This window comes from Lathamus discolor, chromosome 1 (assembly GCF_037157495.1).
Source record: "Lathamus discolor isolate bLatDis1 chromosome 1, bLatDis1.hap1, whole genome shotgun sequence".
NCBI lineage: Eukaryota > Metazoa > Chordata > Aves > Psittaciformes > Psittacidae > Lathamus > Lathamus discolor.
In genome coordinates this window covers 164,737,058-164,762,260 of record NC_088884.1, presented here as the reverse complement: position 1 = coordinate 164,762,260, position 25,203 = coordinate 164,737,058, and the positions used below count along the sequence as shown (strand labels likewise).

The following is a 25,203-nucleotide window of genomic DNA, read 5'->3' as shown; positions in this document are numbered from 1 at the left end:
GCAGGCAATGTCTCAATGGCACAAATGGGAGATGATGGGAGGGCTGGGGACACCTCTCTGCTCCCACCAGACCTGCAGCACTGGTGTTGCCCATAGGGTCATTCCCATCTGGGCTACCCTTGGGAAGTGTGTCCTGCCTTGGCTGCTCCACCACCTGCATCCTGCCCACTGTCCAGCCTTTCAATGCAATCAGTAGTTGAGTGTCTGTTGTTCAAACCGTGGTGGTCTCCTGTGCTGCATCTGTACGGTGTAAGCTCTGAAAGAGCCTGCAGGGCACACATGCAATGGGAGATAAGCACCTTTCCCTTTCTTCCTGCTTGTTTTCTCCAACCTCTGCCTCTTGCTGGTGAAAGGTAAAAGGTTTGGGCAGAAACTGGGTATTTAAGAGCTCACCAGATCCTCAAAGTGGGATGAACCTCAAGAGAAGGGCACCTTGGTCTGCTTGCTCAGGACCACATCCAGTCAGAGTCAAGTATCTCCAGGGATGGAGACTCCACATCATCTCTGGGCAACTTGGTTCAATCTTTGGCTATCCTCCCTATAAAAAAAAGCTTCTTCTTGCATCTAGGTGGAATATCCTATATTTCAATCTGTGCCAGCCAGTAAGGCCTCACCCTGGCCATGGTGGCCAATAGGTCCACATGTGGGTGTAGAAACCTCATGGGGTGCCCAGGATGTCACCTTGAGACCCCAAACCAAGAGGCCACAAGCCCTTTGAGAGGAGATGCAGATGGATATGAACCAAAAAAGGTTGGAGATTCAACTCATTTTATTATGGAAGTCTATAAAATAGCCACATGGATTATTTTATTTATTTTTTTTAAGATCACAAAATACACAACATCCATTTTAATATGCGACACAGAATATTATATACATATTAAAAACCACATGACTGAAACACATGTTCACACGGCACCAATCTCATAACGAAAAACCCCACAAGTGCTTTTTTCTCTTTTTTTAATATTAAAAAACGACTGATAAAACATATTAATATTTTTTCCAGACACTGTTTACAATAAAGAGGAAAAAAAAAATCATATTTTACTAAAGAACAAATATTTAACAGCAAAATTTTATACTAAATATCTATTTTGAATTATAACAAAAATAGTACTTAGAATAGTTTATAAAGACAGACCAAAAAAAAACCCAAAATTTTGTGTATAAAATAATATTATAGCAAATTGGACTGTGCTAAGAAAAAAAAATCAAACAATTCTGAGATTCAAAGTGCTTTATTCTGCAAACCCACTGCAGCAACTTTTTTAGTCAAGTTATATTAGTTAGGAATGGAAAAAAAACCCCAAAAGCATGACTTACTTATGCCTAGATTAAATGCACACACAAACATTATATATACACATGATGTAAGCATATATATATAATGGATGTATGCATCTGACATTACCGCTCTCCAATCAACCACTCACTCGAAAGCGTGTTTGGTTTTCACTTTGTTTTTCACATTGGAAGTTAAAATCATCCCAGTGAAACCCTTCCCACAGGCACACATGGGACCGAGCTATTAGGGAGAACTCTGCCAAAGAGATTTTGCTCACCACAGGGCAGCACAAAGCCACCCATGAGCTTTAACCAGACCTTTTATCCCTGTCATCCATTCCCTTCTCCTGCTTTTCCCCTTTTTCAGCCTCCTTTCCCCTGAGCACAGTTTTATCACCCCTCTGACAGGTCTCAGATGGAAATAAGGGCTCCCAGAGAGCAGCCGGTGGTGGGGTCACTGATGGGTTTTTACCCTGCAGACCATCCACCTTCTGCCCCTGTCCCCGTGTCCTACAAGTGCCTGTCATCCACAAAGACCATGGGCAACCTCATTTGCCGCTTTCCCTTCCCAAATGTCTGCCCCCTTCCCACAGTATCCAGGTTTATGCTCTCCTTTGCTTCTTTGCCCTTTGGGATTTTGATTGTGATTAAGCTCCTTTTATCATTGGGAAAGTTTTCTCTCCATCAGGGACAAGGAAAACACCTGAAATCTCAACAGTGCCTGAGCTAGTGGTGTTTCACTCCGAATTTCCAGACTGGCAAAGCAACTAAGCCTCTGCTTCAGGGACACCGTGCACAGAGAAAGAGGCTCCTGAGACCCTGCTATAGGGTTTGGCACGTTGTTTATCAACCAGAAGGCAAGCTCTGGGTCTGAATGGCATCTCCTAGAAGTCTGGGAGTTTAATTTCAGGTTAAATCAACCCGAAAATCAAGCTGTGCACCCTGGTGTGAGTGGAGACCATCCACTGGGATGCTCCTGGAGGGTCTGTGGCAGCTTGGCTAACGGCAATCCAACCTCAAGTGCTTCCCCTGGCTAAAACACTGCCTCCCTCCTCCTTGCCCCCACCAGACGATGGGCTGGCAAAGGCAGCCATCACCATCGCTCACTTCACACTTCCTTTGACCTTCCAAAGAGGCACCCACTCATCAAAAGCACAACCTGCAAAGCAACCTGGTAAGCCACATCTGCCCCTTCGCCCTTTCTTATTTCAACCCCTCTGACTTATCTGGACACCTTTAAAGCTGAAAGCCAAGCTGCCTACCCGAGCACAAGATCTTTTCCTATCACAGTTAGGAGAGGTCTCAACCATGGTCCTTGCGTTGGTCTTTCCACCATGGATGGCAGCATATGGGAGAGGAGTGGGGCAGGATGGGCAGGGATGCTTCAGGTCAGAGAGGATCTCCCAACCTGGTGCTTGGCTCTGGTCTGGACCAAACGCCTGCTGGGGTGCTTGGGTAGCTTTTGTTCTGCACCCACCTGCAAGGCCATGTCTGTTTTCAACACAAGCCACCCATCTCACACTCAACCCAGAAGCCTCTTGCATGCATAAAGTAAAGAAAATTAAAGAAACCCACCCAGCAAACCAAATGCAAGATACCTTGGTGACCGCTTGCTTGTGCTGGAGAAGCTTTGGGCAGGGTCCATCTCCTGGATTAGTGGTGGAATGGGGCCAACAGCTTGCAAGAAGCCCACTGTTCACTCTCCTTCCTGCTGAGCTCTTCCCATCGCCAAATAAAACCCAAACACAAGACAAACAATGCAGATGTTGGCTTATTTATAGAGATCACCTTTAATGCAAATGCCTCCTGCGGAAGAGGACACACTGAAATGAGCAGCTCCGAGTGGGGTGGCTTTGCTCAGTGCCGTGGTGCTTGCAGAGCCACGGTGGGTCGGCAGGGCCATGCAGTTTGGTGCCTGCACCTTGAAAGAGAGCAAAGGCACCACAAAATACCCCAAACCAGATGCCTTTGCACGGGAAAGGGGCTGGTGAGGGGCTGCGGTGGGGGAATGGGTGCACACAGGCCGTGTAGCAGCAGCAGGAAACTCAACGAGAACATAAAGGACACCCGTTCCCTTACCCAGCGCCCCAAATGCAGATATGCACTTGTCCAAGGCCTCAGGGGGATGGCTCCCCGGCCATTCAGGCCCAGACAAGACACCACAGGGTTTTTAGGTCCCATAGCAGAGGCAAAACGGCAGCTCCACCTTCCCCGCTTGCCCTGGAGAGGGGATGGGAATGAGCATCACTTGTCTCCCCCTCGCCTAGGGAAGCCTCCAATGCCCCGAAACAAAAAACACAGCCAAACAAATGGGAAAACCCAACAAAGCCACGAATAAAAAAAACCCAAAACACTGTTATCACCAGCTAATTTAACACTGTTAAAACAAAAAGATCAGAGGCCACCCGAGAGCCACCCAGGCACGCCAGACCTCTGATCGTGGGCTGATTTCCAAAGCCTTTCCCGCAGCCGGGCCTTTGCAGTGCTCCTCCTGGCAGCAGAAGTGTTTTATAGATATTTATATATATATATTTATAATATTTAGATACTGTGTATGGTCAGACAACCCAGCTCGCCTCGGGTTTTGCGACTCTTTACTCCTTTCCAACAAAAGGAGGTGCACGGCGACATCTTCTCTGCTCCACGTGGGAAGAGCAAAACGGTTTTGGCAGCTTCACCGGTGGAGAAAGCAGTCCCGACCTGGAGGCTCTGCGAAGTGAGCATCATGGAGAAGCTCCTCATCCCTCTCTCCTCCCCTCCTGTTCGTCCCCTTGTCCCCATCCCAACCCTCCATCCCCCGGCTGCCCGTCCCTCGTGCCACCAGCGTGGGCTTTACACCGTTGCCCCCAGCATGGCATCTGTCCCCGTCAGGATCTCATTCTGGTTGGAATCCAGTCCGAAAAATTTGACCTTGAGTCCATCAACCGGGTGGACCACGGGCACCAGGGTGATTTTGGGGAAAGTCCTGGTGGCAAGCTCAAAGCGGCTGGTGCTGGCCAACTCAATGGCCAATGCCTTGAGAAAGAGCTTGGCCAGGTGCTTGCCCAGACAGGTCCGTACGCCTCCTCCGAAGGGGAGGTAGTGGAACCTGCCGTCCTTGTCTTCACTTCGACCCTGACCAAAGCGGTCAGGGTCGAAGACATCCACGTCCTTGAAGACGGGGGCAGTGTCATGGGTGTCCCGGATGCTGTACATCACGCTCCAGCCTTTGGGGATTTGGAAACCCTGCAGAGAAGAGGGAAGGGGTGGAGAGAAAACCAGAGTCAACTCTACTGTAAAGAGAGAGGGAGCAGGATGACAAGATAAAACCATTTTGCTTTGCTTTTTCCCTTTTTCTTTAGGTTTATTACTCAAGCACTTAAAAGAAAACCAGAAAGTGTAGAGCAAAGAGCTGGGAAATGAGAATCCTGAGTTTATTCCTGTCTCTATCCCAGGGACCCTCCAGGTGATCCATTGTTATTTATTTGCTTTGTGGTCACTGGCAGGAGTTACCTACAGGAGCCCCGTGGTGCTTGACTGCCACCGAGCAGAGAGGGAAGCAGCTCCCCAGAGCATCCCATGGCTTTGCTCACACCCTGCCTGCTGTCAGCCCAACGCCCAACGCACATGTCAGGGCCTGGGCGATGAGAAATGGGGTGGATTTATCATCCCCTGAGCATTTTAAAAGGTTTCCGACTCAAATCATTACATTAGTAGGATTTACAGCAACAAGCCAGGTCTCAAGATTTTGTTTTGCTAGTAGGAAATTCCAGCCATCGTGGTGAGTAATCTGCCTGTCATCCAGCAGCCTGGAGATGCCCTTTGCAGTAAACCTTTCCCTTGCCACACCCCAGCTCAGATTTTGGCGTCAAACCCTGTCACGAGTTGCTCTTTGAAGCATCACGCCTGTCTCCTCTTTGACAGTTCAAGCGCATCCCTTCCCTGCCATGGGCCAGATCCCATCACTCTACTCTGAATCCACACCAATTCCACCTCCCATCACCAGCAGGACCAAATTCATCCTCCCTGAGGTCTCATCTAAGCCAGGCTCAAGCAAGATTTGCAATAACATGCAACAACAAGGCTGTTTTGGGGAGCTCGCGGTGTAGCCGCACCCTGGAGACATGGCAATACTCACATCCAGCTCGAAGGTTTGCAGCACCGTCCGGTACCCCCCAGAGATGGGGGTGAAGAGCCGAAGCACCTCTTTGATGACACAGTCCAGGTATTGGAGGCTGTTGATGTTGTCGAGCCGCAGGGAGCCCTCGCAGATGCAGCCGTTGTGGAGGATGCCTTTGCTGCGCAACTCCTCACGCAGCTTCTCCAGGACCCGGGGGTGTTTGAGGAGCTGCATGATCAGAGAGGTGCTGGCGCTGGCAGTGGTGGCATAGGCGGCAAAGATGAGCTCCAGGGTACCATCCTGAAAGATAAGAGCAAAGCCAGGATAAGACACAGGGGATAGGTAGATAGACAGACCAACAGCTATGGCACATCAAGGAACAGGCACGCAGGCTGCCATGGGGCAGTTCTTTTCCCAACAGCTCTCCAGCCCGGTCAAGTCTAACTGCAAGGTTTCTCCATATCCAGGCACAGGTCTTGGACACCCACCATGGACGGCTTTCTGCAGAGCTTTGAAGGATGCTGAGGACCAGACAGGCAGGAGAAAAAACCCTGGGGTTGGCACATGAAGGACAAGTTATGCCATGACCCTGCTGCAGATTACAACTTGCCAAGGGCTCAAATGCCCTGCAAAGAGGACACCGTAAAACTGGATGGGTCAAGGGATGAAGCTGGTAAAGCCTGAAAGCTCCAGAAAACTTGCATGGTCTTTTGGTATTCCCTGGAAATGCCTTTTTGAAAGGGCTAAGTGTGGTCTGCAAATAAAAATGCCCCATAGGAAAGCAACTGGCGTGTTGGCACCATAATCCACCAGCCCAGGATCCATCTGCGGCTCCAACAACATTGTGGTCCCCCAGCTCTTACTGATCACCTCAAGCTAGCCCCAAAAAGTCCTCCTTACAGAAGCTCATGCTTTGGTCTTCAGGGAGCCCCAGCCCTGAGTACAACAAGCAAAAGGTGACCATGAGGAAGCTCTTTACCTTCAGCTCCTGCATGGTTAGCTCCTTGCCGTGCTCTTTGCCACTCTCTATCAGGATGTCCAGGGCATCAGCATAGTCCTTGCCCTGCGTGCTCTGCAGCTTCTCCTGGATGGCTTTCTCCAGCCCCTTCTGCAGTGTCTCACGTGCCCGGATGCCCTGTGGAGCAGGAAGCCATCAGACCACACAGTGGTTAGCACCACCATCCCCAGCCCAGCATCCCCAGAAGCTTGAGACGTGCTCCGGACAACATATCCAAGTAATACAACTGCAATTGCAGATGCTCAAAGAGAAGTATAAAGATGCTGAAGTTGTTCCCCTGGGCAGGAGGAGTAAACTCAAAGTAGGCGAAATTACAGGCAGGAGTAATCAGCACCTATGTGCAAATGATAGGTCTGATGTGGGAGCCCCAGTACTGCACCAGTTCACAGGCCTCCGGCTCACCCTGGGATGTATGGCAGTCCCTGGGAAAATTGTCTCTCAAAGGAAAGTTAATTCATCCAAAAGGATCCTCTTCCCAGGAACGTAATGGGCTTCCCAAGCAATTTTATCACCTGGACTCAGTAAAGCAATTCCTATCTGAGTGCAGCTGCACGGGGTTAACCTGCTGCTGCAGATGCTTTGGGGTGGCAAATGGGCTCATTCCAGCGGTCAAATAACAGGGACAAAATTTGCAGTGATAATCAAAAGAAATAGATTTTAAACCACAGATTTCTCTTGCCAAAATTATCCATGAAAAGAAAAAATACATTTTTTTTCAGTGTCTTTTGTTACATTTTCATTTTGCATTGTTCATCAAAAAACTGGAATAGTTCTTGGAATCTAAAGGTCCACTGACCTATTTTGCCCTGGGGACAGGAGGGAAGTAAGAGGTCCCACAAACAAATAAGTGCAGCAAAACTGCCAGCTACAAGTGAGGAGAAATTGCTCATTAAACCTGGGCAAGTCCTGACTGCCTTCTCCTTTACATTGAACTGTCCCTAGCACTCTGAAAGCCTTTCTCTCCCCTCTATCCAAATTGAACTTTATAGCCCAAAATGGACTTGCTTCTAGAGGTCAGAGGGTGAGAAGACATCCCACCAGGAGCCTATAGAGTTGGAGATTCTATAGCAACTACCCTATATATAGATACATATATATATATAGATTCTATACCAACCACCCCATTAATCTCAGGTGGGTGCTATCGGCAAGGGGAGCACTTGACCCAAATCTCTTACCCTCCTGTAGCCGCTGAAGGGCAAATCCACAGGCAAGGAGAAGACATTCTCCACGAACTGCTGATAGACCTCGAAGAGGCGGTTGAGCTCCTCATCGGGGATGCGGAATCCCAGCAGGACACGGATGGCCATGCGGAAGGTGAGCTTCTGAGCCTCGTGGTAGACATTGATGGACTCAGGGTTGCTGCTCCAGGCCCGAAGAGTGTCTTTGATCACCAGCTGGATCTTGGGGAGATAGCTTTCCAGTGCCTCATGGCTGAAGATTTTGGAGAAAACCTACAAAAGAGAGCAAGCAGAGGTTTCTATGCAGTCCCAACACCCTGCTCTTTGCCTTCTGTTGTAACCAGCCTCTGCCCACCAAAACGGATGCCACAGATCCCGTATGCGGAGCAGATGTCATCATCCAGAATTCATCATCCAGAATCACCAATTCCGAAAATAGATGCCAAAAAGGTTGATGGAGAAATATCAGCTGATCCTCACTACAGCCATCACAGATCATAGAATCAGGTTGCTCAGAACCACGTCCACCCTGGCCTTGGATGTCTCCAGGGACAGTGTGTCTACCACAAATGATGGGCAATAACACAGTGCTAAGCAGAGATAGGAGAAACGCTTCACCCTGCACACAGAGGGATGGATGGAACCTGCTTTCCCACAGCTCCATGTCTCAAGGCTCCCAGTCACATTCACCCCATGTCTTGGATGCTACTAATACATCTTTTCCATGGGGATTCTCTGCTGGCTAATGTGGTTGTGCACTCAGGCAAACACACACAAGCTTTTCTCTCAAAGGGAAGTGTTGGCGGCTTCTCCCACCTATCAACTGCTTTTTGTTAATACGTGTAAAAATGAAGTAAAGTATTTTGAGGCGTTTAGGATCTCTGTGCAACCTAGCTGAGCCCAGACAAGGGTTCGAGTGAGGAAGAGAAGCGCACACGTACGCAGAGGCTGCGCTCGCACAGGGCTCATTTGCTTGGGAAACCAGGGGAAAAACCCTGATGTCAGCAGATAGTATTAATTTAAGCTCTGCCAGTAAACACTGAGCAGGAGTGGACCTCCCCAGGTCCCCGATGCTAACGGCTCCTTACTCCAATTTTGGGCCAGGGCCCACGTTGCATGAGGAGCTCAGCAATGCTAGGAATGTCCCTTCAGCCCTCCCTGGCGCAGCCCACAGCACACGCTTTCATTCGGCATCCCCGGCCGCATCCCTCCCAGAGTGCACCGGAGGAAAAAGTGCTGTTTGTTTATATTTTATTAACCTACACACACACATACAGACACACAGACACACGAGGAGCCGCATGCAGCACGCACGCACGCACCACCACATGCCAGGCCTCCGGGCAAATCAAATCAAAACAGGCTCCCAAGGAGGGAGCTGCAAGCTGGTGTAGCCTCCACCGGTGGCCAGTTCCCAAAGGGGGCTTAATGCATGGTGGGGGGGCTGCAAAGTTATCAAAAGGGGAGAGAAATCAAAGCCACCCCCTCTTTCCATGAGCGCCGGGCTCTCTGGAGCTGTAAATGTGAGAATTTCCTCCGCAGTCAGCACTCAAAGGGAAAGGTAATATTTTCCTGGCTGCGACCCCTCATTGCTAATGCACATCGTTCACTGGGAGTTTGTTTGGTGAAATAACACCTCTGTCCCCTCGTAGCCCCCGGGCAGGAGGCTCGACAAGAGCCGCTTCATAATGCACCGGGCTGAGCCCTGAGTGAAGCTCATCACACAATACACGGTGGGGCCAAGCTCAGAGGCTCCCGATGGAAATACCAGCGTGCAAACGGCACGGGAAAGAAAATGCAGTCGGATCGACAGACAGATCTGCCTGCAGACAGACAGCAGTCCCCGGATGGCAGTGCAGAGCGGAGGCATGAATGAAGGGAAGGGAGGAATGAATGAATGAGTGAATGAATGAACAGCGGGGCGGCGAGATCACGGCCAGGGCGCGAGACGGTGCGGCTGCTGCTTCCTGCCGCCTCCCTGCACTTCACAAGCTATTTTTAAGCCTGGAAAGGGCAGCGATGCTCGGGCAGAGCTGCCTGTGTGAAGGGGGTGAAAAAGCAGCCGCTTGGCAAAGAGAAGCCGGAGGTGCTAAAGCTGAGTTCCTCAGCTGCCTGGGGAAGGTACGAAGGGAGCTGGGAAAAGGATCGCTCCTGGGGGATACGAGCAGGACATCAGGCGTTGATGCAGTGGTAGCTGGAGGAGGGCTGGAAGCCATGAAGTATGGGACAGGACCTCCTGAGTGGGGCTGGTGAAGGGACACCAATGTTTCCCATCCAGTTGGGATAAGTAAAGAAACCCCCACTGAACCACCTCGCCTCCCACAAACACTTCCCGTGACTCAGTTTCCCAGTCAAAAGCAGAGCCAATGAGGGGACAGCTTCTGCCTAAAGGACACTGTGGCTGCAGCCCTCCCTAGAGACTCTGCCTCAGTGGAGATGGCCTCTGTCGGAAAACCTGTCCTCCCCAACTCTGCCCAAGTGTCTCCCACAGGCCAAGTGCTCAGGAATCCCCTGCATCCTGCAGAAACTACAGCAGCCCAAGAAATGCCTCTGGTCCCACTGTGCAAAACTGCAGCAGTGATGCAGAGAACCAGCCAGGGCCAGACCTGCACCCTGCAGACCAAGCCAGAGTCTGAAGAGAAGAATCCCTGTCCCAAGGAATGATGTGCACCGATGTGCGCAGGAGAGGACCCTCAGGAAGAGAAGACTGAGGCCCTATGGATGTCAACACAGCACCTGCCCAGCCTGAAAAAGGGTGAGCGTTTAGCACTGGGAGGCTGGGGGGGATTTGGGGGAGGTTTGCTCTTTTTTGAGCTGTCCTTTTTCCTCTCAGGCTCCTCCAGCCCCAGCCAGATGCCCCCCACGTCTGCTGGAGCCTGCAGCTCCTGGCCGTGGGGCCATCCGACATCGCACGTCCCGGCCACCCTGCACCGTCCCGTCCGCTCGCCGCCGCTGCGCTCCACGCCGCCTAATCCCAGATGTCAGCAGATCCTTCCCCAGCCAGACACAAGTCTGGATCCCCTTCCAGTCACCTCCAGTTCAACCCTGCATCTTTCCAGTTGATTAAAAAGGAGGAAAACGCAGCCAACTTTCCCCGACGAACCTCCGCGCGGCTCTAGCCTAAAATTCCTGCGCCCTCTAGTGAAGCCGAGACGAACGTCTCGGCCGCTCAACGGAGCAAGACACGGCAAAGCCAACGAGCATCGGTGCATAAAAAGTTGCTCCAGAGCTTCCAAGAGACAAAATCAACCATGAGGAAACGCTCGGCTTTGCTAACACCGAGCTGCCATAGCCCAGCCGCAGTGGGGGTCCGGCCAGGTGGCCTCGGTGACAGGGCCAGTGCAGTGGCCAGGAATTTTGGGGATGCTGGAAAGAGTCCCCATCTTTTTCACATTTTGATATGTCCCATAAGAGCCAAGTCTTGGGGTTTGCTCTGCCCGAGGACATTCATTTACACCCGCACACACACATCCACCCCGCACCCAGGGAGACACCACCACCCAGGGAGCCTGTCTGGAAACCTCCGAGTCCACCGCACGGTGGAAACAGGATATTTAAAGGTTTATGGTTTTCCTAAGGCAGAAAATTCCTTCCCAGTGTCTCAGCTCCAGGATCTCCTGGAGAGATCCAGCTCTATGTGACAGCAAACTGCCACCAGTACTGGCTGGAGAATACTGCAGCCCAGTCCTTAAACTACACCAAAGAGGAGAGAAAATTCAGGTGAAGAGCCCTGAGCTCCAACACAGTGTTTTCATGCATAGCAAAGGCTTTAGTTAGTGGCTGGAGTGGTGAGAAGCTAGCAGGAACAATGCTTCTCACTATGTTATCCCTCCTTGGGTCTGGCCAAGCCTCTAAAAGCACCACCTTCAGCCCCTGCCTTTTGCCATCCATGATCTGCAGGTCTCCTGCTCCCAGCCATCACATCAGCATAGCAAAGAAGGAATGGATCTTTTCCTTCCTCCCTTCCAGAAGGAAAACTTACGCTTTGGGATCAGACACCTGCATCTCATCCAGCCCATGTCAGCCGGAGCTGCTGGCCTGACCAAACAAAGGCATGATGAGTTTAGAGATGTTTTCACCAACCAGTTTGGCACCCACCAGCGGTTTGGCCATCCAAAGCAGCATCCAAAGCAGAAATAGTACCTGGAGACGTACTGTTCCTTCCTCCATTTCAAAAGATCAGGCAGTGTTTGTCCCAGCCCTGTCCTGTCATCACGTTAGAATGGATGTCTGCCTCTCTCTGGCATCAGACACAGGGCTGCCAGACATGGAGCCCACTGCCACGCTCCAGCGGGCTTGTAAACTGTGATGTTTTTGGAATGGGATGAGAAGGCTCATGGGCAAGAGGCTGTCTTGGTACTGGAGTGTGAGCAAAGGGAAAACACAGCAAAAACGGTTGTAAACATTATACAAGGCACCGCAAAGAGGAGAGGACCTCCACAAAACCCCACTGCTGCCCTGACATCCCACTGTCTCTTTATAAAGGGCTTTGCTTTTCACAGGCACACAGCAAAGAGCTGATGCCTTTTTCCCCCATGCTGTAATGGGAAAACAGAGCACATGGACCACTCCATGGTCTCCTGCCATGCTCCATCACAGGAGGAATCCAGGCCCATTGAGAGGGGAAAGAGTTCCAGCTCCCAGCCACACAAAATGAACAACGCTGGGTTTGCCCAGCAAAGCATAGCACTGCCTGCAGGTGAGGAGTGTGGAGACGAAGGCAGCAATCTCTCTCAAGGAGAAGTGCAAGAGCCCCATGAACACTGCAACTTGTCTCCAAAGGGAATCTGGATCCAGTAGCTGGAGTCTCCAAAGTCAGCCCAGCTGAAGAAAGGAATGGAGTGCCTTTGCAAAAGGCAGTAACACTGAAATGGGAACGATTCGCCAAAAAATGTGCTGGAAAAAAATGCGAAGATCATTTCAGCATCCTCAGGCCACATTATGACGATCAAGAACACTTCAGCGTTGCCCATATGCCTAAGTTTTGGGGTTACTTTACATCTACGGTTGTGATAAACTCCAAAATTTAATATTTCCACTTGTATTCAGAACAAAAACGAGCCCAAGCACCACATTCCCCTACAGCATGGAAATTTCCATATCCAAGCATCTCTCCTACAAACCCTCCACATGGCATGCGAGACCTCACTTTTCATCTGAAACCCTTTAACAAACGGGCTGTCAAGTTAGAATAATGATGCACAGGTTGGAGGTGCAGAGCAAGGAACAAGAACACCCTGTATCTGTCTCAGCATCCCCATGTGCAAAACTGCCTTGTGTCTCAAAAGCCAGTGTCAACAGCAGCAAAAGGCAAGCAGTTCCATTTCAGCAATTTGGGATTCTTAGACCATTTTACAGGGATCATAGAATCCCAGACTGGTTTGTGTTGGAAGGGACCTTAAAGCTCATCCAGTTCCGACCCTCTGCCAGGGGCAGGGACACCTTTCACTAGAGCAGCTTGCTCCAAGTCTGTCCAAATACCTAAACACAGTCCTTCAGCATCTCTGTGCCTATACCCCCTTTGAAGCACTGCTCCAAGTGCTCTGTTTCCATTTATTCACAAGGAAGCAGTACATCTGAGGAGAGTAAAATTGGCCTTACATGTTGTCACCACTCTTCAAGGAGGGAATCAAACACAGGGATAAAGAAGGTATCACATCAGTGAATAGTGCGGCAAAGAAATAGGAGCCGTGCCCAGCCAGAAGGGATTAGAAAGGTGGGATCGGCTGGCTAAGAAGAGGTCCAACAGGACACACGCCTGCTGCCTGTGGCTGGCATCTTTGGCCAGAGCCATGGAGAAGGAGCATCCCACAAACCTACCAGGCACACAGCCACATGGTCAGAGCTGTCGTTCATCAGCATCACAGGGCCAGGTACAGCCGGGATGGGCTATCCCATTTGGTTTGGACAGCATACTAAATCCTTTATCTGTGGTGTGAAGAGAAGAGCTTACACAGAGCTAAAAAGGAGAGAAGCAGCTTGCCCCGGCAGCAGGGATAGTGCCCTGTCCACCACTGTGGAACCAATGGAGGAGAAACATTAGCAGAAAAGTTCCCTTTTTGCTGTGCCCCGCCTCATCTTCCTGAAGCACAAAGAGCAGACCAAAAGGAAGGGATCCCATCTGTTTAAGTAACCCAGAGCATGGACACTACTAGAGACAAAGCCAGACATGGCAAAGAAACCAGAAGTGCTCTTCCATGAGAACACTTAGTCTCAGGCTCTTCCAAGTGTCCCACAGACTGCGAGAGGAGGACACAAAGGTGGCCACACTCAGAGAGGATGAGAGGGAAACAACCACATCATAGTGCAGCCCACTCGATCCCTCAAGTGAAATAAATACGCATAGCTGAGCATGTGCGGTGTCTTGGAAAACAATGTGGAAAGATGCTTGAAAAGCATTTGCTCCAGCAGCTCTGCTGCTGAAATCCTGAGTAAGGTGCTGAGAGAGCTCCATGCATCACGGGGATGAACACACATCTGAGTGTGCAGAGGTGTCCCTGCTTTTCAACACATGAGCTCCTGCAGACTATCAATGAGGCGTCTTCTGAGCTTTAAGCTAAGCCCAGGGAGGAGATGACAAGGGCTGAGATGACCCAAGGCCACTCCACGGAATTTAAGGAGAGGAAGCTGAGGAGCAAGCTGGCTGACAGGGAGATATATTTAGTGGTAGAAGTGCCAGCTGAGAAGGAATGGAGAGCATCGTTAATCCAAAACAAAGCACTCGGTCCCCAAAGGGATGAGAGGGATATTGCAAACCACAACTTAGCAGGTTACTTGAGCTGCTTGGAAGGATGGAGTATGATGCAGTGGAAAACCAAAGCTACACAAAGACAGCATAGGATGGATCCTGAGTCCAAAAGGCTCCTCCACATCTCTGGGATTACCTCCTGGCTTCCCCCATTCCTACTCAGAAGCAGAGCCTGGACCCATGCAGAGCTGTGGGCTGCAGTCTGGAGTTCTACCCAGTACAGAGCATTGCAGCCCAAGGAGGGGTTTATAGAACCATGGAATGGTTTGGGTTGGAAGGGACCTTAAAGCTCATCCAGTTCCTCCAACCCCTGCCCCGGGCAGGGACCCCTTCCACTGGAGCAGCTTGCTCCAAGCCCCTGTGTCCAACCTGGCCTTGAGCACTGCCAGGGATGGGGCAGCCACAGCTTCTCTGGGCACCCTGTGCCAGCGCCTCAGCACCCTCACAGTAATGAACTTCTTCCTTACATCTAACCTAAATCTCTCCTGTTTAATCTTGAACCCATCACCCTTTGTCGTGTCACCCCAGTCCTGATGAAGAGTCCCCCCTCCAGGAACAGTCCTTTACATCAGCTCTATGCCTTATGGGACACCCAACAACTTCCATCCCAGCTTACACAGGAAGGTAGAAAAGCCTGTGTTACAGAGGTTCCGCTCGCAGGTTATCTATCATACACTTCCTGGGCTGTAACCATGCTCCCACACAACCCAGCTTCCCAAAGCAGGGTCTGATCTTGCAGGGCGTTTTGGGGTGGAAGGTGCTATGAAAAGCGCATAAGGTTTGTCTCCCAGCCTGTGCTTTGCATGGCTTTTTCTTTTAATCCATTGGAATTACCCTGGATTTACACCACTGTAGATGACAGCGCTCCTTGGTCTAAAGTCAATGAGCCAACCTAGCTGACAAATTCCTCCCCAAGACCGCGAGCAGGAACCCTTCTCCATCAATGAAAGCTTTTTCTCCTGCTCCAGTGGCTTTTGCCCATGGATTAAAGCTCACAGGGGCAGCAGCCTGACACGGACACACTGGGAAGTGCCTGGAGCCAGGCCAGCTCTGATGGCAGCTGGAACCCAGCCCGCTTGAGGCAACTGATATGATTTGGGGAGTGGATGGAAGGGAATGGTTTCTTTTCCACAGTGGGATTTACAAGTCACACAGAGGAGGGTGGTTGGGTTGTGTTTAAATGCAAAAAAAAAAAAGCAGAAAAGAAAAGAAAAAGCCACTAAAAACCCTCTTAACAACGTGATTTGGGGTTTTTTGTAGCATGAAAGGTACATTCCCGCCTCCTCCCATCCCTCTTTCCTCCTCCCGCCCCTCTCCCCCATCCCTGTCCTTCCCTCCCTTCCCCCCCCCCAGTCCAGCCCACAGCAGCTGGTTTATATTTGGCTGTAAATTTATGGCCCCTTTTGTGTTCTTAATCCTCTTGCAAACTATATTAAAGCCTCAGACCTTTCTACTTGGTGCTAATAAGCTCAACACTTGTATGCCTCCGAGGCAGAACATTAATTGTGGTGTGTTAATGAATGATGTAGTTTTGGACAGTGAGACAAAACAGGCCGTTTCTCTGCACCACTGTCTGCTTCCTCCTCGAGTCTCCGGGTCTAGGATGTCTACCCAGCCCACGGACTGCTTTTATTTTATTCTTTCTTTTCCTTTTTTAAGCCAGCTGTGCCTATTTTGGGATTACTATGCTGGAACAGAGCACGAGCCCAGCAAGTCCAGCGCTCTCCTGCCAAGGCTGGATGCTTCCGAGGAAAGTCTGAGTCCCACCTTCCCCGTGCACCGTAGCGCGTATCCTGCACAGGGAAACTCCTTCCTGGCCCCAGGCGCTGCTCAGTCTCAACCTCAAACCTAAGGGCTGTGCATCCCGGCCTTTTCCAATTCCCATTTCCTTCTCCACTAAGATGCTGGGGTCCCTCACAGGGCTGCCTCCCTCTCTGCTTGCTATAGTTCAGCTTCCCGCTGGCCTCACATCCCATAAAAGCAGAGCACATGCTATCACCATGCCTAAGAGCAGAATTCCTTTCCCTTCATTACAGGTCATACTGACACTTCCAGAAGACACATGTGATAAATCTGAAGCAAATGCACTGATTTCACCGGGATTTCATGGGTCGAAATGGGAACTGGAGTTGTCTATAAGGACAGATCTAAGACGAGGTGTAAAAAGGGTTGAGTGAACAGCCAGGCTGGGACAGGGTATGGCGGAGGTGGCACCAAATCCAAAGTGGGATGGGGAAAGCATCAGAGCGTGAAGCAAGGAGCCAGGCACCATCCTCAGTCACCGCTTCCAATGGGATACCAAAGGAGAGCAGGCACTCCCTTTCTCTAAGACATGCCATATCTGACCCCAAGGGAATGATGTACATTCTACCTATGATGACGAGAGATAAGAATCTGCCACCAAAAAGAGCAAAGACCTGCCCGTGCTCAGCCAGATGTGAGAGCAACGTGGCTGCTCCTGCCAGTAGCCTGCAAGGTGATTCTGAGACCAAAATGCCACTGTGAGGAACAAGCTGCAGTACGGGTGGCCCAGATCCTTCCCTGACATCGACATAAACTCCACGACCCAAGAGCCGTAACAGCCTCTCAGTAGATATTTATCTCAGGAGGGCCGTTGAGGAGTTTTGGGTTCCTTTTGTTTACTACTTGTAAACTGTTCTTATCGACCAGCTTCATCACAGGCCAAGGACAGAGCCGACGCTGATGACATCTGCAATAAAGCGATATCCTGACGCAGGCAAGCCCTGCTCCCAGCCTGCTCTCACCCTCCATCCTGCCCCACAAGCGGTCACATCCCTGCACTAAATTGACTTTAGACACTGTTTAATAATTGGAGAGTTCATTTCTCAAAAGGGGGAAGTTTTCTCCAATTTATATTACCTTCGACAGCTTCCTGCAGGGGAGCTTTAATAAATAGGGGATAGGAAAACAGAGAGCTACCATAGCTTGTTAATATGGCTTTGCTCCTCCTGAGCATCCCAGAGTCCTTCAACCTACAAGCTTAAAGCTTCTGGCATCCCAGGGATGGAGAAGAGGATATTGAATCCTTACAAGATCCTGAAGAAAAGCAAACCCAAGCACTCCAGAGACTGAGTTGTCCAAGCTGTCTCTGATCCCATCACTATCATGGGCAGTGTGCTATAGCAGACCCAGTGGTGATAGCTACAATTTGCTGGTCTTGAAGTTACACTGAAGAGCTAACACTCTTTGGAAAGCTTCACAACACATGGCCAGTAAAACAGCTGATTTCAATGGCAAGCTACCAGAAACATTGTGCAAGAACACGCTGGTTAAAAAGCTCTTTGACAGAGCTTATCTTCATATCTCAGTGGCAATCTGTCCCATCAAGAGGGAACCATGGCTTCATTGCCTAGGAATGATGTAAAATTATCTGCCTGTGCTGTTGCAAACGCAACTCCACTGGCCTTTGGAAAGATCAGGAGTTGATGACCAAGGACCTGTTGTGGAATAAGAGCTATAGATGACCCCAATGGTTGGAGTCGTGGCAGAGGATGAGCCCATGAGGTTTCACGCTCCACCTTTCCTTGTGTTGGCTGCCATCCTATGCCACAAGCAGCTTCATGAGACATTATACCTTATGTACAATTTCTGGCAAGGACAGAGAAGGAGAAACCACTTTCTCAAGCAAGCAAAGGTGTAAGCTCAGAGATGAAGTAGAAAACAGAATTTGAGAGGCGCTCCAGCAAGCCCCACAATGCTTTAAACTGAATTATCAACGACCTAAAAGGTTTCCCAGGAAATACTACTGCTCTTTTACGTGGAACTTGCAGACTGCTCCAGTTCTTTTACTATTTCTATTGCATCCTTACTACGAAAGTTGGTGAATTCTGTGAAAAATGTTGCCTTCTGCCAACACGTTCTTGCTCAGCTCCCCAGCAGGTCAAGAGGAAGTGCAGACCGGGTATCCAAGAGGAAAAACTGCCTAGAAGGAGCAAGCTTCAATCTTAAACCTTGTGCTTCCTCCTTGGACCATTCCAGCAGGGTGGACAGACTTAAAAGTCAACATCATTTAACACAAGAAAAGCTCAGGTCTAATGAACTCCAAAGACACCAGCTGGTAGAAGGGACCTGGCCTGGAAAAAGCTTTGATCTGGTCATTGTAATCTCAGCAAGAACAAAATGATCTATTTTCTTCCCATTAGAAGCAGGTTCTCCTTATCTCTGCATGCGCAACTCAGTGCAGGGCAAGGGGTGGTTTGCACAGGCATAGAAGCATAGAACCATTCAGGTTGGAAAAGATCTTTAAGATCATCGAGTCCAACTGTAACACTGCCAAGTCCCTCACTAAGGCATGTCCCTAAGTGCCATCTTAGTGTACTTTGAAGAGGAAAATAGGGTAAGAACAAAATAGTCTCAAAAAAATCTGTATATTAAGAACCTTTTCAGTAAAAAGCTATATTTTTACTTAAAAGGTACAAAAAAAGCATTCACAGAAAGATCTTCCCCAAGTTCCTTAACTGCTATTTAAACAAGGTCTCCCGGGCCCAGGGAGCACTCAAGGGTGTGTGATGCACAAGATGCTCCGCTCCATGAAAACAGGAATTAAGAGGAGATCAGGTGAAGGAATTGGAATAACCTCCTGCTTTCAAAGGGAAAGGAATCAGCTGCACCCAACCTCACACCAATGAGAGAGAAAGCTTAAAAGATAATGAGCTACTTTTGCATCCTGCACAGCTTATGCAGGGAAAGGGCTTGCTCACAGGTAAACTGGCTCGAGGCAGTGGGAAGGTGTGTGAACAGGAGCAAGGCTCATCCTGGCATGGTGTTTTGTCTGACTACCTGTTCTCAGGAGGCTTTTAGCCATCCCTTAGGCAGGAATTAGAATGCTTGCCAGCTTAGGATGATGTACGATGCCAAAAATTGGGAAGGTAAAAAGGTTTGGAGGAGGAGAATGGAAATCCAGACCAGCCTTTGGAGTTAGAAAAATGCAAAAGCATTGGGATTCACAGGTTACGGTGGGACATATATTTCCACTTGGAAAAAACACTAAAGTGAGAACTATAAATATCAAGGAAAAGAAGCTCTTCCCTTCCTACACTGCTGGTGTTGCTTCTTTGCTAGTGCTGGCACTCCCCATCTGAGCTGTGGTACAAATTACAAGTCCATCAGGATACCACAGAGGTCAGGCCTCCCTTTTCCATGACCCCGTTCCCATCACCCACGCTCTCCTCGCCTCCCCCGCTGCCTATTCCTGAGGTCGGAATTCCGTGGTTTTATTAAGGCGATGGCAACCGAAGGCCTTCAGCTGCCTGCTCTGCAGTAGCAAAATATTATCTGGCTGTGCAGAAGATAAAAGGAGCAGCAAAGGAGCTTTGAGGCACCTTCAAATCACTGCTTGCTGCTGCTTAACCCTCACTTAATAGAGAGTAAAGAGGAGTCAAAGCTGCTGCCTTCCTCCCACTGCAAGAAAGCAGATTGCTCCCCATTTCCCTACCCCACTCCTGCCACAGATTGCACTCCATGATGGGGGGAGCCCCGTGAACTGTTGGCCTTTCTCTTTGACAACAAAGTTGGGAAAATTGCCTCATTTCTTAAGGATAAAACAAGAAGTAGCCCAAGCGAATGGCGGTGTAACTGAGAAGACAGGGAACACCCCTTGGTGCTGGGTGCCATGCTCTGTGCCAGCTATGCCACCTCCACCCCACAGCGATGGGGGGAAACACTGCCTTCACCCCAAATCCACTGCCTGACCCCACACAGCTTGGGAAGAGCCTGTCCCATGGAGGATGGGGTGCGAAAGCCATTGTCCCTTCTGCCACGCCAGCCTGGACACCTCTGCCACCACTGTTGCTGATGGGGGACATGCGGACGGACCCCTACATCTGCTTGGCCTCGACAACCCCCTGGGGGTTTCTTTGGGGGCCGTAAGGAGAGTCTGACCCCAGGACCACCGAGTGACAAGGCAAAGGCCCAGGAGGATCTCAGATCCCCACAACCAGCTCAGTCCCGCCCATCAGCGCCTCAATATCCCTAAAATCCAATACAATGCTCATCACCATGACACACCCCACACCCCCCCCCAACAAACACAGACCTCTCAGGGTCTCCCTGCAGCACCCCCATCGGCAGAACCTGGGAATGGGGGGATAGAACTTTGTTACCTCTCCCTTCATTCCATTACCCGCCCCCCCCCCACCCTCCGCCCTCCGGTTTCATCGCCCTTTTAAGAGCCCTGCGGGACCGCGCTCACTTCTCAGCCCCCAAAACGTGTATAACCGGCTGCAGGGGGGATAGTGGAGGAGTTAATGGGGGAGGGAGGACAAGGGCAGCACCTCCATCCTCAGCTCCACCCTCCGGTGCACCCCCATGTGTGACCCCCCCCATTTTATCATCGCCCTTTTAAATTCCTCAAAGGCATCGAGCGCGGAAACGGAAGGGGGGGGGGGGGAAGAACGGACCCACGCGGGACCTCTCACGCACGTGGAGGGGGGATCTGCGATGGCAAAAGGCAAGGATGGGATGGGGAGGATAAAGGGAAAGGGGTCCCCCACTTCAGGCGCGGCTCCGTGTCCTGTGTGTGTCCCCCCCATCCCCATCCCTCGTTCGCGATCACTCGTGGGCGCCCCTCACCTTCCTCTTGTGGCGGTGGATGTCGCCGATGGAGTTGGCCACGGTGTTGGGCCCCAGCAGCATGCGGGTGCTGCGCGGCCACTCGGTGCTCACCAGGTGGTGCTCCCCCATCAAGATCTTCCGCACGTTTTCCGCTCCCGTCACCCGCACCAGCGGCCGCCCCAGCAAGTGCGTCTTGAAAACGTTCCCGTACTTCTCCCGACGGGAAGACTGGAAGCAGGAGCCCTGCGGGGATGGGAGGGGGAAGAAACACGCGTGGACGGGCTGTTACCGCACGGCGAACGCGTGTGGGGATCCCCACGGGTAGCGCTTGGAGGGGTGATGGGGGTGCTATGGGGATCCCCACGGAGAAGCTATGGGGGATAATGGGGGAGTTGCGGGGATCCCCGCGGGTCAAGCTGGGAGAGGTGATGGAGGGGTTACGGGGATCCCTATGGGTGAAGCTTAGGGAGGTAATGGGGGGGACCTCAGATGGAAGTTTGGGGGTATCCCGGGTAAGGAAATGGGGGGGGGGGGGGGGGACGGGGTAACCCGGACATCCCACCCGCGGTCCGCCCGGCTCCTTCCGACGGGGCGCCCGACGCTGCCCGCGCCTCCCGCAGGGGGTCGGTGCCCTCCGTCACCTTCCTCCTCCTCCCTTTTACTTCTACCTTTACCTCCCTTGGCACTTTTAAACCTCCCCCCCCCCCCCCTTTTCCCCCTCTTTTTAACCTTCTTCTCTCCTTTTTTTCCCCTTTTCCCTTTTATTTTCCCTTAACCCCCTCCCCCCTTTTTCGTTCCTCCCCCCCCCCCTTATTTTTATTCCAATTCTCCCAGCCTGAATTTACTCGAAAGGCTGCAATTTGCCTAAGTAAATCTCCAGATTTAAAGAGCCTTTAATAACTTTCCCACATGCTCCGGGAGGTTTTTATCGGCGAGGAGGTGGATGGAGCCGCAGGGTTAAGAAAGAGGGGGGGGGGTGTCCCCCCAAATCCCTCCCCTTCTACCCCGAGCTGGGAGAATAGCTGCGAGCGCTGGAGCCCCGGTGCCGGGCGGGGAACGCGTGTGTTTATTTTGAAACAAAAGCGCGGTTGTGAATTTTAGATGTTCAGGTGACCCTGTTTCTTGATCTGCGTAAATATAATTAAAGTCCTTTTTGTGGCATTAATAAAGAGTTATTTGTACACCATTTCCAGGGCAGCACAAAGAGGACCTTTATGTGGGAGAAGTTTCGAATGGAGTCCAATTTATACAAAAAAATTTTGTATTTTTAGCGCTGGATTCTGTTTGGACGGAGCGTGTGGAAAAGCGAGAACCCTTTTCTGGTCCCCCTGTAAAAATCTGATAAATTTCTTGAAAAATAAAGCCCTATTGAGAGCGGGCTGTTAACCCCTTCAGCGCCACGGGTAGGGAAAGGGGCGGTGGGGAGAGGGGCCGACGCTCCGGGCTCCCACCTCGGGGCATCCCCGTTGACGGGGGACCGGGACCCAGGGACACCGGGACACCGCAGCCCTCGCAGCCGGGGCCGAGCTGCCCTTCGCGGCCTCGGGTTCCGCCCGTCCCCTTCGGCGGTGCCGTCAATGAAAACGCGACCTTTGCCGGCGGGAGCATCCTCGCCAGGCTCCTGTTTGCTTTACTCTTTATTTTTATCCTGCCCTGGGAGGAGGAGGTGGGAAACCCTCGGGGGTTCCCTCCCGGGATGCTGCGAGCCCCCGGGGTGCCGCCAGCCCGGCCCTCTCGCCCTCCCTAACCCGGGGCACCTCTCGCCGCCTCTTTTCTTGTCATTTCTAATTTTTCCTCTTTTTTTTTTTTCCTTGGCAATCGCCCTCTCGCAGCGCGGTCCGAGGGGGATCCCGCTCCGCCCGCCGCTGTTCAGCATTTAGCAAGGTTAATCCCGGGTTAATCTACCGATTACCTCCGCGGGCTTCCCCCAGCACCGGACCCGAGCCGGGCGGGTGCGAACCCGAAGGGAGCAGCCCCAGGGATGGAGACGGGACCCGGGGACCCCCGGGGGTCCCTCCTACCCCCGGCGTTATTGTAACTCATTACTTTTTGCAGGGATTTAAACTGGGAAGGGAGGGGGAAAGGAGGTTTTGGGCAGCACGAGGGAGACCCCTCGGCTTCCCTCGCTGCTCCCCGGCTTCCCCCCCAGCCCCAGCGGGGAGCGGAGCGCGGCGGCCGCTCCGGGACAGGCTCCTCCGGGGTGTCCCCTCGCAATGACCCCCCCCAACCCCTGCTACCTCCCCGGCTCGCCGCATGATGCAATCGAGAGGAGAAGAAGGAAAAAAGCCTTATAAAATAAAAACTAAAGCCGGTCCCAGCCCACCTTCCAAGGGGAAAGGGGAGAAAGGGAAGGCAGGGAAGGGAATCCTCCTTACCTGCAGGAGCCAGTGGAAGGTTTCTCCGATTAAAGGGAATCCCATGGAGCCTTTAGGGATTGGTAGCTTGCAGGTTTTGTCGCGGGTGGCAGCCCAGCGGAGCTGCCACAGCTGTTGGGACACGGCCAGCAGCAAAGTCAGCGACACCAGGCACGCCGCGAGGGTAGCCAGTGCCGAGACGAGATCAAAACTTGCAAAAAGCATATTTGGAAGAAGGAGGAGGAGGAGGGTGGGGAGAGAAACAGCCCCTTGACAGGCACCGCACTCGCACCCACACACCCGCACGCACGGGAAGAGGGAGATCGCGGAGCGCACGGTGAGGGCTGCCTGGGGGGTCCCGGGCCGGGGGGGCCCCGCTGCCCCCCTCGCTGCTGGCAAGGCAGGAAACAGCAGGGGAAAGGGGGGAGAAAAGGGGGGAAAAATAGAGGGGGTGGTGGCAAAAAGTAGTTTCTCCTCGGTCCCTCTCTGAAAAGTTTGTTCTTGGTTGGGATAAACTTGATGGAGTGACACAGGCGCAAAAGCACACCCCGCAATAAGGAACGGGGAGGGGGGAGGGTAAAGGAAAAGGGGGAAAGGGGAAGCAAAGGGGGAAAGAAAAAAGAAAATAGAGGAAGAAAGGGGAAAAAAAGGGGGGGGGGAAGGAAAAAGAGAGAAAAGGAAAAGAAAGGGAAAAAAAGGGAAGAAGAGAGAGGGGAAAGGAAAAAGAAAAGAGGAAAAAGGAAAGGGGAAAAGGGGAAAACAAAAAGGAAAAAAGGGGAAGGAAAAAAGGGAAGTAAGAAAAGGGGGAAATAAAGAGGAAAGAAGAAAAGGGGGAAAAGGGAAAATAAAAAGTAAAAAAAAAAAAAAAAGAGAAAAAGAAAAAGAAAGGGAAGGGGGAAGAGAGGAGAAAAAAAGACCCCGAATAAGGGGTGAGGGCAGCAAATAAAAATTAAAAACCCTGAAGAAAAAAGAAAAAGGGGGAAAAAAGACCCCCAAAAAGTCCAAGCGCAGATGCTCTGGCTCCTGCTCGCTTCCAAGGCAAAGCCACACACACCAGAAGGGGGGGGGGGGGAAATAAGGCAAAAAAAAAAAAAAAAAAAAAAAAAAAAATCAAAGAAAATAAGCGAGGTTTGGAAAAATAGCTTAAAAAATGATAAAATAATTCAGCCACGACCTGGAGAGCTGCAAGAACTAAGTAGCTGTACACATGTATCTACACACAGGGAGCGAGACAGGCCGGTGGGGGTCCCTGTCTGCACACACGGGAGCGCTGGGCTCCGCACGCCGCGGTGTCAGCCCCAGACTTTCCCCGGCCGTGCGGGAGGCGGGCGGCGGGCATGGCCCCTCGCACTGAGGAGCGGCGGAGAAAGTCCCCGGGTGTTTATATAGAGGCGGGGAAGCCGGGGCTGGGCTGGCCGCCAGCTCGGCTGCTCCCCCCCGCACACCCACCGCACGCCGAGGGCTCCGGGGGAGGCGGGTCGAGCCGAGCCGGGCTCAGCGGAGCCGAACCGAGCTGAGCAGAGCTGAACCGAGCCGAGGAGAAGCCCTGGCTCGCCGCCCGCAGCCCGGTCACGCCGCGCTCCGAGGCTTCATCCTCCTCCTCCTCCTCCTCCTCCACCGCCGCCGTCCGTACCTTCGGCCTGCGGAGAGACAAGCGCGGCTCAGCGCCGGCGCTCACCCCCCTTTCCCAAATCAGCCCCCCCCCCCCTCCTCCAATATCCCCCCTTCCCAAACTAACCCACTCGCTCTCCAAATCAATCCCCCTTCCCCAAATCAAGCCTCCCTTCCCAAATCAACCCCACTTCTCCAAATCAACCTCCCATTCCTAAATCAAACCCCTTCCCAAATCAACCTCCCCCTTCCCCAAATCAATCCCATACCCAAATCACCCTCCCCAAAACCTCCCCATATTTAACCCTTAATGATGAGAAGTGACCCTCTCA

At 51.7% G+C, this 25,203-nt stretch overlaps 1 protein-coding gene across 2 annotated transcripts; it reads right to left on the bottom strand.

Annotated features, from left to right (window-relative positions):
• Positions 1-4,089: 4,089 nt before the first annotated feature.
• On the bottom strand, positions 4,090-24,604 carry LOC136005223 (cytochrome P450 26B1). 2 transcript variants are annotated; one of them, XM_065662537.1, is made up of 7 exons: positions 24,435-24,604; positions 23,282-23,392; positions 20,925-21,149; positions 7,583-7,858; positions 6,366-6,521; positions 5,405-5,686; positions 4,090-4,512 (listed from the first exon to the last, which is right to left on the bottom strand). In XM_065662537.1, the coding sequence occupies exons 2-7, from the start codon at positions 23,324-23,326 to the stop codon at positions 4,120-4,122; spliced, it is 1,377 nt and encodes a 458-aa protein (XP_065518609.1). In that variant the 5' UTR covers positions 23,327-23,392; positions 24,435-24,604; the 3' UTR covers positions 4,090-4,119. The 2 variants fall into 2 exon arrangements, with proteins under 2 accessions (XP_065518609.1, XP_065518601.1); XM_065662529.1 differs by having other exon boundaries at positions 23,282-24,604.
• Positions 24,605-25,203: the final 599 nt, after the last annotated feature.

Bases quoted from the DNA above. Each gene is read 5' to 3' on its own strand.
- LOC136005223 (XM_065662529.1), bottom strand. From the start codon at position 23,485: ATGCTTTTTGCAAGTTTTGATCTCGTCTCGGCACTGGCTACCCTCGCG. The intron at 6,522-7,582 runs GTAAGAGATTTG...CCTGCTCCACAG, and splicing joins CCTTCAGCGGCTACAGGAGG to GGCATCCGGGCACGTGAGAC. The intron at 5,687-6,365 runs GTAAAGAGCTTC...CTTATCTTTCAG, and splicing joins TAACCATGCAGGAGCTGAAG to GATGGTACCCTGGAGCTCAT.